The following is a 13286-nucleotide window of genomic DNA, read 5'->3' as shown; positions in this document are numbered from 1 at the left end:
CATGGATGGATATTCTGGGGACCGTCTTCCTGTTTTTATAGCTACCTTGTGGATGATCTGGCAGTGTCGGAATAATTTGGTTTTCAACAACGTCAGGCCTGATGGTGACATCCTACATTCACTTGCACAACAAGCAATGACGCAACATATCACCTTCCTTGCAAGGCCCATGCTGCCTCATCAACTTATAGCTGAAGGACCTGGTCCACCAGGATTTCTTATGGCACATTTTGGTTCCTCTTTTTGCGGAGTCCCACAACTACAAATTCAGGTTGATGGTTCATGGATTTCTTCGTCATCATTAGCAGGTATTGCGTGGGTGGCTACTGATATTAGCAATCACACTCAGACTGGGGAAGGCATTTGTATTCATGCACACTCTGCTATTCTCACTGAAGCCAAGGCATGTCTTCAGGCGATGTTTTGGGCACATGAGCAAGGTTATAAAAAAATATCAGTGCATACAGATTCTGAGATTATCATTCACAGCCTACTTAAACCACTGACATATCCAATTTCGATTACTTGGACACTCTGTGATATCCGAGCGACAGCGCAACAATTTGAATGGTGTCGAATTACAAAGGTCGATCGTTCACAGGTTCACATGGCTCATGTTCTAGCTAATCGTGCCAGACAAGGACAACTACCGTTACTCCGCTTTTAATTGGTTTTGTTTTACTTTAGTTCCTGTACGTTTTCATGATGTCCAAAAAAAAAAAACTATAAGTTTGCTCAACTAAAATCATATTTACTAATTAAACTTATTTGACGACCTAAAACAGATTTTATTTTACTAGTAAACAGATTTTTTTTATTATCGTTCACAAAGTGAATATACATTAAAATTAAAGTACATACATAGTTATTCACCCAACCAAATATAAAAGCACAGTATATAAAGATAACCAAAACTCAAATTTGGGAAAGTAATATTACTATTAAATTACATAAGATTTGTGTAACAATTTATAACCAACTTAGGGGCACTTGCGTTTTCCTCCATGGGTAGTCTGGTTGTAGTAGCAAGCGCATAGTTCTTGGTTACCAGAAGTACCCGGTGGAACACAACCACAACGAGCACAGCAGGTCCCGCATGCCCTGTGGCATAGATTTGGCCGACGGCTTAACCGACACCTGGCCACGCATGCTGCTCCACAATCTACACAATACATATTGTTCTATTAACAAGTTTTTTTTGCAGGAACTTCTATTAATAATATAAATTACCCCGACCTTTCTATTTACTAGTAAAAAAATATCAGTGCATACAGATTCTGAGATTATCATTCGCAGTCTACTTAAACCACTGACATATCCAATCTCGATCACTTGGACACTCTGTGATATTCGCTCGATAGCTCAACAATTTGACTGGTGTCGAATTACAAAGGTCGATCGTTCACAGGTTCAACTGGCTCATGTTCTAGCTACTCGTGCCAGACAAGGACAACTACCGTTACTCCGCCTTTAATTGTTTTCTTGTTTTACTTTTACTTCTTGTACGTTTTCTTGATGTCCAAAAAAAAAAAAAAAAAAAAAAAATTGCACAAAACATTATTTCACGAAGTAATTTTAAACATGAAAAAAATACTTTAATTATAAGCTCAAAGTAAGGATTTGGTTGCGCAATCAAGACGCTCCAGCCAAACATTTTATAGAAACTACTATCCCAAATTTGGTAAATGGCTTTTTCATTGACTTTTGATTTTTCAATTTCGTCAAACAGTCAACAAAAGTGTTTTATTATTGACTTTTTGGTTGGCTGAAAAGCTGTCTTTTAAGCCAAAATAAAACAGCTACCTGGAGCACCTTTTTGGATTAGCTTTTGGCTTATTGGCCCACAAACTCTCTAATAAACAGCCAACAGGCACAATTAATTTTGCCAAACACTTTTGCAAACAATTGGCTTAAACAGCCAACTTAAAAACCCAATACATACAACCAACTTAAAACCCAATACATACAGTCAACGCTTCCAGCCAGTCAAACAAGCCAACTAAACCAGCCAAAAGCCAACAGTTGATTGTCAAACAACCCCAATATCGATTTTCTATATTCTTTATTAATAAGGGATTGAAGGTCAAAACTCACAAAAGTATATGAGACAGAGGGAATAGTAAATGCTTCATTAGTACCATGAAAAACTATTCTTCATTAAATTGGTTACATTTTTTTTGATACAATTAGTTACATTTTTTTGTGATATATATAAGTAAAATAAATAACTAAGAACTTTTACTTTTCTGGGGAAGATAGTTAAAACCATAGAGGTGAACATCAAACAATGAAAGCTTGTCTTCTAGTTCTAGTGCAAAGCGCCGAGTTGAAATTTTCCACTTGTTAAAGATGTCAACATAGCATCATTCCGTTCAATAATAAAGATATATTAGTAAACAAACAAACAATTTAATAGTATGATTCCTTCTCCAAATTCCCACTCCCACCCATCTTAATAATCTCTATTTTAAAATGTAATATTAATGTACTTTTTAACCGGAATATTTCCTTATATTTTATTTTTCAAATGACTATAGTTCCTATGTTTCTTTTCAAGAGCAACACTTTAACTTTTATAAAAAAACTATTATGAACATACACATACACTAACTTAGTATATACCTTATCCGTCTCACGTGAGTTTTAAGGATTACAACTTTTCATTTTTGTCGCGTTCAGTCTTCCCTCTTTTCTCTCTCCTGATAACTTCTCTCTCCTTTGATAACTTCACTCTCCTGATAGTGTAATTTTAAAATAATATAGTGTATTTTGAAATGATATAGTGTATATCATAGTGTTTTGCTGAGTTTTTTGGCATGATAGTGTTGCATGTTATAGTGTATATTGACATGATATAGTGTATTTTGAAATGATATAGTGTATTTTAAAATCATAGTGTTTTCTGTGTTTTTTGACATGATAGTGTTGCATGATATAGTCTGTTTTGACATAATATAGTGTATTTTGAAATGTTATAGTGTAGTTTATTTGTACATTATACAAAATTATCATAATCGATCGTTACAGTGTTTGATATGATAGTGTATTTTGACATGATATAGTGTATTTTAAAATGATATAGTGTATGTTTCATCTGAACAACGTAACTGTTTTTATTAAAATTTTAGGGCGAGAGAATCTTATTGAAGAGAGAGAAAATCGCGCGGATTTTGGAAAGCGGGAGTGACTAGTTTGTAGTGGGGCAGTATCTAGGCCTGGTCCACACAAGAAGAATTGTAACTTTTATATTATTCATATACTTTACTTTGACCTTAATTTTATACTAATGTATAAAACAAAAATAATCATATAAAATGTTGGATGCTGGATTTATATATATATATATATATATATATATATATATATAATATATATATATATATATATATATATATATATATATATATATATATATATATAATGTTGGATTTGTTTGATTGAATATCAAAATATCAACTTTTTATAACTTTTACAAATATATAATTAAATATATTAATGGTTAAAGTTATAAATTAGTATATGTAAAATTCAAACTGTTGCACCTATTCATCCTCTGTTTTAAATAGATGAAATACTTCTTTCAAAAAGTTCTTACATAAAAAAAAATATTTCACTTATTTCAAAACGAATGATTTTTTTTTTTTTTTTGGGTAGCATTGTCCTCTTTCTATCATATAGCCATATAGGTAACTTTTTTAATTAGTCGTATAATCATGAATCTCTTTTTTTGTGACTAAACATAGGAAAATCACCCAAGGAAGAGAACATGAATCTTATAAAATAAAATATCGTGGTATCTCTTTATATTGCAACTAAAAAAAGTAAAGGAGATGCATAGTAACATTCCAACTCTATAAATACTCATCATATATATGTCTCTCCCCCAAACTTCATATCTTAACCATTGGTGTCTAGAAAAACCAAATATCTATCTCTTATTTATCATGGTCATGGCTGCTTCCTTTGGGTTACATGCAACAAAAAATTGTGGTCCATTTAGCTCATCAACATATGCATCATCAAAATCCTCTAATAAATGTAGTGATGCTAATAATAAAAGAAACTCATTGTCCTTTGGCAATAATCAAAGTTTCAGCACTAGTAGTACTAGTAAAGGCGATAATAAGAACAACAACAACAATAACTTAATGGCTACTCATGTGGCCACTAGATTGCCTCCTGTAATTGCTCCTCTTCCTACACCAGAAAAGGAAAAAACAAAGAATGGTGGCACACTAACTGCTTGGACAAGCATTAAGCAAGAAAGATGGGAGGGTGAGCTTCTTGTGCAAGGTCATATACCTTCATGGCTGGTATGTACTATTTTGATATTTTCAACATGTTTGCAATGCCTAATTTCAATTTGTAGAGATTGCCGATGTTTTGTTGCCATATTATATGTATATGTATATGTATAACCCAAGATGAGAGGGTTGGTTTAGTTTGAGCCACTCTCAAATTTCTAGCATCCTATTCAGAGTCAAATTCTCATTTTCCTCCACATAGTTGCTAAAGGTTGTAACAACTGATGATAACTTGTCGTCTAAGATTTAGATGCGAAACCTGTCTACATCATTATTCTTATAATAGTTTATAAAATGTCTAAAGAACAAAAGGAAAAAAAGAACTATTTTTGTATAAGACTTCTTTTAAACTAAATGATAAAAATACTCACCATTATTTTAAAATAATTATTCAAGTTTGACTTTTTTGAATTTAACCATGATTTTGTCACTATATTTTGGTTTGTTAAGTTGATCAAAAATAAAGAAAATATTCGAAGTACTTACTATTTATACTTGGTCCACGTATAGTGTAAATATATGATCCTCCAAATTGATCAAGAGTAAAACTGTTTAGGGGTTGGACTTGCACAATACTATTAGGCTTATTTTTATCGTTTTTTATTTTCAATTTTTTTTCAAAAGAAAATTTAAAACAACAATATAAAAAATCAGAAACAAAAGAATTCAAGTCTATGTTGTCAATTTTTAAACTAAACAAGATTAGTATATATATGATAATTTTTTATTTTATTATATAACTATAACTTTTAAATATTCAAAACCAAAACTGCAAACTAAAAATGAATTTGAACAGGTTATAACATAAAAAATCCAAGTTTTAATATTAAATGAAAGGAATATTGGCTCTAAATAACAACTATTACCAATATGTGCTAAATAATACGTACTTAATTATTTGATCTTTATAAAATCAATTATGGACATAGTTATGCTAGATAGTACATCGATGATCGATCATGGATAATAGTCAACTAATTTTACATAGTAATCACCCTCTTACTATTCTTTCATCATGATTCATGAGATTAGATGATCAACTCTTCTTTAAATATCACACATACGAGCAAATTTCCCACCACTACTTAGGTTTAAAAAACGGGGGAACAAACAATTTTTTTGTTTAGCCGTCCACCTAATCATTATGCCTGCTATGTAGAGATTGACTATTGTCTAGCAAAACTAATGCACAAACCAAAAAGTTACATTATTTTAATTAAGATTTGAAATAAGTTTAGTTAGTCAAAAACCAATAATTATAATGCATGTTGAAGTGCAGCGTGGAACATATCTAAGAAATGGTCCAGGCTTATGGCATACAGGAGACTACCATTTCCGGCATCTCTTTGATGGTTATGCCACCCTTGTCAAGCTTCACTTTGAGAACGGAACGCTCGTCGCCGGCCACCGCCAGCTCGAATCCGAGGCGTATAAGGCAGCAAAGAAGAATCAGAAAATATGTTACCGGGAATTTTCTGAAACCCCTAAACCTAAAAATTTCTTGGCTTACATTGGTGACTTAGCCAAACTCTTTTCTGGTGCTTCACTTACTGATAATGCTAATACAGGTACATTCTATACATACATATTGATTTTTATTATTATTATTATTAGTCCGAAGATCAATTCCTGCTAGACTGCTAGCATACAGGGAACACCAGCTCAAAGGCTGGGTACAAAGGTAAACAGCCAAAATTAAGTGCCCAACATATTGTTGGTATGAGGATTCGAACCCTAGATAATATCCTGAAATTCGAGGTGGTACTCCACGGAGCTACTACCTCTCCCTCATATACATGCATATTGATGGTTTCCCTTGTTATTACATGGCTTTTAATTAAAGTTTTTTTTTAAAAAATGTAAGTATATATTACCAAAGCAAATAAGTGCCAACAGATTACAACCTATGCATCAAACAACAGCACACTCCAAAACAACACCAACTACTAATTACATCTATTTACAAGTGTAATTTTTAATTAAATTTTTCTATTTATGTATATTATTTTTCATTCCGTGCATAGTATAAAATGGGCATATGTTTCATTCACAAAAACCTGGTGAGATACTCTTTGCATGCACGTCCTTAATGGTCATATAGTTGGCCTTCATGTATGATCATGATTATTAAAAAAATCTTGCATGAGACCTCATAGTATACTTCTCATAATGTTATGCCATAAAAAAATAACCTCATAATATTATAAATTTATAATAGATTCAACTAATTTTGGAGTGATTTGTTACATTATTTCAATACTGACAACTTATGATTTACCTCATCAATTTAAAAATTAAATGAGACAAATATAATCATCAAGGACTAACTACGTAGCAAATGATCAACTATATGATGGAGTTACTGTATCTATGAGGTGATGATGGTGTTTCTTATTAGAAGTATATAAAATCAAGATATAATATATATCATAGGATTCCATGAATTAAAGTCAAAACCTCTTGTTTCATACTATTATTTTGCACATATATTACCTTGCCTATACTATTTTTTATGTCGGAATACTTCACATCGACCGGCCTATGTTTGTACAAACAATATCACTCTCGTGCAAGTAATGCACCATTTTTACAAAATATGTTGTTATAGGCCATGATTGTAAAAAAATATATCATCTTGATTATCGTGTTTTATTTGTTTGTTAGAAATAAACAGCTTGAATAAAAAGGTAATTTAAGAAAAACTTTATGTAATAGTTGAAAGTTTGTACAAACCACGTATTTCAATTTACACGCTTGTAGTTATAACACTCCAAATTATTTTCATAATTAATCTTGAATCAAATAAGTGAAAGTTTTCTTATGTGGAGTATATATTTGTTGTTTATATGTAGGAGTGGTGAGGCTTGGAGATGGACGAGTAGTATGTCTTACAGAGACACAAAAAGGATCCATAATAATTGACCCTAACACATTGGAAACGTTGGGAAAATTTGATTTTAATGACCCTTTTGAAAGGTTACTCTTACACTCAGCTCATCCAATTGTAACAAAAAATGAGATGTTGACTTTACTACCAGATTTGGTCAACCCAGGATATTTAGCGGTCAGGATGAAAGCAGGATCAAATGGACGGCGGGTGATTGGTAGAATAAATTGTCGTGGTGGGCCCACCCCTGGGTGGGTCCACTCTTTTCCTGTGACTGAAAATTACATAATTGTGCCAGAAATGCCCTTGAGATATTGTGTAAGGAATTTGTTGAGGGCTGAACCTACACCACTTTACAAGTTTCAGTGGCACCCTGAATCTAAAGCATTTGTGCATGTGATGTGTAGATTCAGCGGCAGCTTGGTATGTACTACTATCCTCCTCCTCTCCTCTCTACATGCATGCAAAGAAATAATGAACTTGCCTTCATTTTACGACAGAATTGATATAGGATTAGTTTCTTTTACTATGATGATATAGAGCTAAATGGGTTATGCAACATTATCATTGATTTTCTAGTTTGAACTAAATTATCAAATAATATAGATTACTATGTTATTTATAGTATATGTTACCGGTATGGAATAAATGTTGTAGGAGTGAACCGATATTTTTCAATCACGTATGTCGGTCTGTTGTCTTGCAAGACAGAACAATTAAACTAACCTTGGGAGCCGGGTTGATAGAACCCCCCGCCGATGCCTAAGTCAGTAAAAGCCAAAGGTATGAAGCGGTATATGTCAAGTAGAGTATATTAGTATATATGAACGTACCTTATGACTCAGATCATGGGGCATTGATAGGAGCTGATAGTGTCCTAGGTAGGGCACTGCTCCCATTGGCGGAATACAATTCTATCCTCTTTTGATACTTATCTTTAGGCACATGGCTTATTAGCTAAGTACTGGATCAGACCCAAACCCATTTGATGATGGCCAAGTGACGAAAACTGATAAGTTACTCGGTAGACGCTGGTATAATAGTAATACTGGTATTATACTTATATGCTCCCTAAAACATAGAGAACTTCATGATATCTTGACCGTGTTGTCAATAACGGTCTGGTTGAACCGATAGGGAACTTAGCCATTCCCTTTTAATAATTTGCCAATTTCGCACTTGCGTAAGTTTTAATATAATCTCCCTTTTAATAATTGTTTTACTATACATATATTTAGGTGGCAACGGTAGAGGTGCCATTGTTCTTGACATTCCATTTCATAAACGCGTATGAGGAAACAGACGAGGAAGGCAACGTAACAGCAATTATTGCAGACTGTTGTGAGCACAATGCAGACGCTTCTATCCTTGACAAGCTAAGGCTCACAAATTTGCGCTCATTTATAGGCCAAGATGTTCTTCCAAATGCAAGGTACTTACTCCTATATTATCATCATAATAATTAATTAAGCACACGCTAATAGTATGTCCAAGTAGTAGCTATGACTATATATGTCAATATAATTATATATGAGATGTGAGAGCCAGGGATAGTCTAGTGGTTAGAGCTTTCCTCCCGACTACAGGAGGTTCTAGGATGGATCAAATCTCACTCTTTGTAAGTTGAAAATGAAATATGTGGGTGATATAAAATGAAAATTGTGTTGCAGGGTTGGTCGTTTCAGAATTCCCATGAATGGGATGCCATACGGGAAACTAGAGGCAGCACTGGACCCAGAGGAGCATGGGAGAGGCATGGATATGTGCAGTATTAACCCTTCCTACTTGGGTAAAAAATACCGTTACGCTTACGCTTGTGGGGCTCGCCGCCCTTGTAACTTCCCCAACACTCTTACAAAGGTACGTACACCAGCTGATTTTTTTGCCCCTTACTAGAAACCCTATGATAAGATGAAGGGTCACCAGACTCACCTCTCGCGGGTTAATTCGGCCTGGATTTGTGGACATACACTTTGAGATTGGGGGTGGTAAGGGGAAACCATCTCCTAAAGTACCCCTAGTGGGGATTGAACCCCCAACTTTGAGACTAGAAGGTTCTTTCCGTACCACTAGGCCAAGTTTAACTTGGTCGTACACCAACTGAATTGGGAAAATGGAATTAATTGTATACTTCTAAGATTATAAAAAGACACACGAATTATATATAGTCACCATATAGTGTAATGGTAGTGAACTAAACTACTTTAGTACGCATGACAATCATCAATTATGTCACTATATATAGTACCTACTTATTTTGTTTTTTCGAATATAATATTTGTCTTTTTTTGAGTGATTTAAATAATTAAATACTTACATCTAAAGAAAATAGAGGTAATATGATATGATATCACAATTTAATTGGTATACACTTGTGCTTAGATCGCACTTTTACAAGCACAACAAGCAGCTTGGAGGCTAGTATATATGACCAAATTGTAGTGAGGAAGGGAAAATGCTCAAAGAAACCCTATGAACGTAGGAGTATTTATTATAGATTTGGTTATATGTGGAGTATGGTACATCCTCTCACATTCTCGTACATCATGTACTCCACACATGAAAAATTGAACGCATAGGTAGACAATGTAAGAGAGTGTATACACACATATATACACTCGGGTGTAACATGTAATTTGTATGAATAGTTCTCTTATGATGGCCAACACGACATGACCTTTGTGGATATCTTTTTGAGAAAATAATAATAATATTTTTTTAACTAAAGGTTTCTTGTTATTACTAGATAACATTATGTTAGACATATGACATGACTACAATAAACCAACTATAATATAATACATTATAATAATGTTTATGGACCAATCACAAGATTCTTACTAGATTTGCTTCTTTGTCTTTTTGTCGATAATTGATGTTAACTATTGCACCAGATAATTGATACTCGACAGAATTTTGATTGATTACTATACATGTTTTTAATGATTCTGTTTGTGTCAAATAACATAATTAATCTTAACAGTTTCAATCTACGATACTGCAGATTGATTTGGTTGAGAAGAAGGCAAAAAACTGGTATGAAGAGGGTGCTGTCCCTTCTGAGCCATACTTCGTAGCTCGCCCTGGGGCAACTGAGGAGGACGATGGTAAGCACATTATATTCATCCAATAATTTTTAAGTTTTTGTTTATCTATCAACTAATTGAATAGCGTACAAAGAAAAAAAAAATCCTGATCATTAACGATTAGGAATGAAGTTGAAATATATTTGTTACTAACATAGAGAATTTGAAAACTAAAAGCCAACATTTGGAGAATTTTACGAAGATACTTCATCCATTCTTTAATAATTGTAACGTGGAGGGATTACACATGTTTTTTTAAGGAGATGGGAGAGATACAGATAGAGGGGGGAAAGGACGCATGTGATAAGGAGACAGATAGAAAGAAAACAGTCAATTTTAGTAATTTTGTAATTAATATGAAACTTACCAACAAGGAAAATGTTGCAATATTAAAAAGGACGAAAGATATTTGCCTTTTGGCCATAAAAAAAACGGAGGAAGTATATGCTAAATCTAAAAAGAGAATATTTTGTGCATATTCTCTATCAGCCTTGTTAAGGAGATCTTTATCTTGTTTAAAGGCGAATTGTATATATAAAAATGGAAATCAACTAATTGTTGTTGAGTTCGATTATTGGGCTTGTGGCTTGTAGCTTCCATAATTCAAAATATAATAGTGGTAAAAGAAAAAGGCAAAATAAAGCTAATGGATTAAATGTTTTGCATTGGAATTTTATATTATTTTATAATTTTGTATAAATATGAAGAATTAAGTAAAACAATATATTTCTTATCTAGCCGAGGCATCCGTTAGCGGGATCGAAAGAAAAAAATATCATACACAAAGACGAGGAATATGGTGCAAATATGCAATACCAAGCCAAAAAAAACAATATGCATTGAACTTTCACATAAAAAAAATATGCGTCGTTTTATTGTGCAGGAGTGGTAATATCGGTGGTTAGTGGGAAAAATGGAGAAGGATATGCATTGCTTCTTGATGGTTCTACCTTTGAAGAGATTGCGCGTGCGAAATTCCCTTATGGTCTTCCTTATGGCTTGCATGGATGTTGGATTCCTATGGATTAACAACTTATTCTAGGAAGCTACAATTTAACCCTATTAAGCTGGAAAACAAGATGAAATTGAAGATTAATGCTATGATAAGAGTATAAGACCAACCAACGAAGGAACTTGAACCTTGTTATAAATATACTTCATATACTACTTTGTGATCAGTCTTCACCTATGTAATTTGTACATACATATGAATATATATGTACATAATTAAACTAGGTCATGTATTTATGTTAAAAGTATATAGTATAGATATTCTTCATACTGTAAGGTATAGTGTAACTTCAATTCAAGCATATGGGTTGTCCTTGTGTAATATGTGCACTAGTGTAATATGTGCACTATTGGTTTTTGGAGTAAGGTTTCATCCAAGTAATCAAGTATATATATATATATAAAATACAATTTGGAAAATAATAATGATATTGGTTGAGATTTGATTCCCTCAAGAATCTCCATGAAATCCCTCTTTTTTATCTTACTAATCACAAATTCTTATATACGGTCGATCACATCAGAAATTTCGTGTGTGACCGGCCCATATATAAGCCCAGGTAGAAATTTGCGCTTCTTCTTCCCCGTGATTCTCCTGTGAAATACATACCAAACTCTTTCTTTCATGGTTGAAGCCGACGACAACATTACTTCCCCTAAACTTCTTCAAAACTCTTTAACATTTTCTCTCTCCTCAATTCATTTCTTCTTTTTTCTCTCTCCTCCATTGAAGGAAGCATCACTCGTTCTCTCTCTTCATCTTCTCTTTCTTTTCAATCTCTAAAATATGCTTGCATTTGAAATATATCTTGTATTTACTCGTATGATTAAATGAGGTTATTCGTATAAATAAATGTGAGTAACCTTGTTTACTTATGACTAACCTCGTTTAATCATACTAGTAACCACATTTATTTATACAAATAACCTCATTTAATCATACGAGTAATCCAAATTGCTCACACAAGTAACCCCCTATTTATTAATACGAGCTAGTAACATCATTCGTTTGTAAAGAGTAACTATTTTTATTCATACCAGTAACCCCATTTAATCATATGAGTAACCTCGGTTTGTTCACATAAATAACCCCTATTCGCATCAGTAACCCCAATTGTTCATACAAGTAAAAACCCCACTTATTAATACGAGTAACCTCATTCGTTCAACAGGAGTAAGTCATTTATTCATACTAGTAACCCCATTTAATCATATGAGTAACCTCATTCTGTTTACATAAGTAACCCCATTTTATTCGTATCAGTAACCTCAAGTGTTCATACAAGTAACCTCCACTTATAAGTAAGAGTAACCTCATTCGTTTATAAGGGCTAACCCAATTTATTCATACTAGTAAACTCATTTAATTATATGAGCAACCCTATTTGTTCACATAGTTAATCTCATTTTGCTTATAAGAGTAACCGCATTTCTTTATAGGAGTGACACCCTTTTATTGTTAAAAGTAACCACATACTCATACAAGTAACTCTATTTGGTCATAAGAGTAACTCCATCTGTTCATAAGGGTTTGTGCATAAGGGTCAACTTCAAAATGTCATATCTCATAGCACACTTAATATTTTTGGAATATTCAAGTTGGAGATGAAAATTTGGCTCGGTAGCTTTCCAACGCATGGTCAAAAGCTCGATTCCAATGAAAAACGAGTGAGATGTGACCATTTGAAAATGAGCTGACAGATTAACAGGCAGGGCCGGTTATGAGCATGTGCAACCAGCCCGGTCGCACAGGGCCCCCAAATCGGCAGGGCCACAAAATATCTAATATTACCGATTGTTGCGTGTAAAAAAAACATAAAAGTATCTAATGTTGTAATGGTAAGTGTTACTGCTTCTTTCCAGAACGTTGCAGTTTCGAATCCCATTAGCTCTTTTTTTTAGGCATGCAGCAATTACCGAAAGTATGCCTTTCATTTTGGTCTCTTACTCACCTTACATCTTTAATACTCCATATTAACAACTCCCAATACTTCGTAT

At 33.3% G+C, this 13286-nt stretch overlaps 2 protein-coding genes across 2 annotated transcripts; one reads left to right on the top strand and one right to left on the bottom strand.

Moving 5' to 3' along the window:
* Positions 1–899: 899 nt before the first annotated feature.
* Positions 900–1200, bottom strand: LOC125495084 (gibberellin-regulated protein 1-like). The gene has a single exon (XM_048639826.2). It carries the CDS (start codon positions 1173–1175, stop codon positions 981–983), a length of 195 nt encoding a protein of 64 aa, XP_048495783.1. The 5' UTR covers positions 1176–1200; the 3' UTR covers positions 900–980.
* A 2593-nt stretch (positions 1201–3793) lies between these two features.
* LOC104885388 (carotenoid cleavage dioxygenase 8 homolog B, chloroplastic) lies at positions 3794–11738 on the top strand. The gene is made up of 7 exons (XM_010670083.4): positions 3794–4313; positions 5584–5872; positions 7157–7614; positions 8430–8623; positions 8862–9051; positions 10196–10298; positions 11161–11738. Exons 1-7 carry the CDS (start codon positions 3873–3875, stop codon positions 11304–11306), a joined length of 1821 nt encoding a protein of 606 aa, XP_010668385.2. The 5' UTR covers positions 3794–3872; the 3' UTR covers positions 11307–11738.
* The last annotated feature ends 1548 nt before the right edge of the window (positions 11739–13286 follow it).

The sequence above is a fragment of the Beta vulgaris genome, chromosome 2 (genome assembly GCF_026745355.1).
Source record: "Beta vulgaris subsp. vulgaris cultivar EL10 chromosome 2, EL10.2, whole genome shotgun sequence".
NCBI classification, from domain to species: domain Eukaryota; kingdom Viridiplantae; phylum Streptophyta; class Magnoliopsida; order Caryophyllales; family Amaranthaceae; genus Beta; species Beta vulgaris.
Note: the sequence above shows the minus strand (reverse complement) of the source record. Positions and strands in the feature narration are given on the sequence as shown.

Coding starts and splice junctions, on each gene's coding strand:
- LOC125495084 (XM_048639826.2), bottom strand. CDS start 1,175: ATGTATTGTGTAGATTGTGGAGCAGCATGCGTGGCCAGGTGTCGGTTA.
- LOC104885388 (XM_010670083.4), top strand. CDS start 3,873: ATGTCTCTCCCCCAAACTTCATATCTTAACCATTGGTGTCTAGAAAAA. Junction 5,873..7,156: donor TACTGATAATGCTAATACAG/GTACATTCTATA, acceptor GTTTATATGTAG/GAGTGGTGAGGCTTGGAGAT. Junction 10,299..11,160: donor GGCAACTGAGGAGGACGATG/GTAAGCACATTA, acceptor TTTATTGTGCAG/GAGTGGTAATATCGGTGGTT.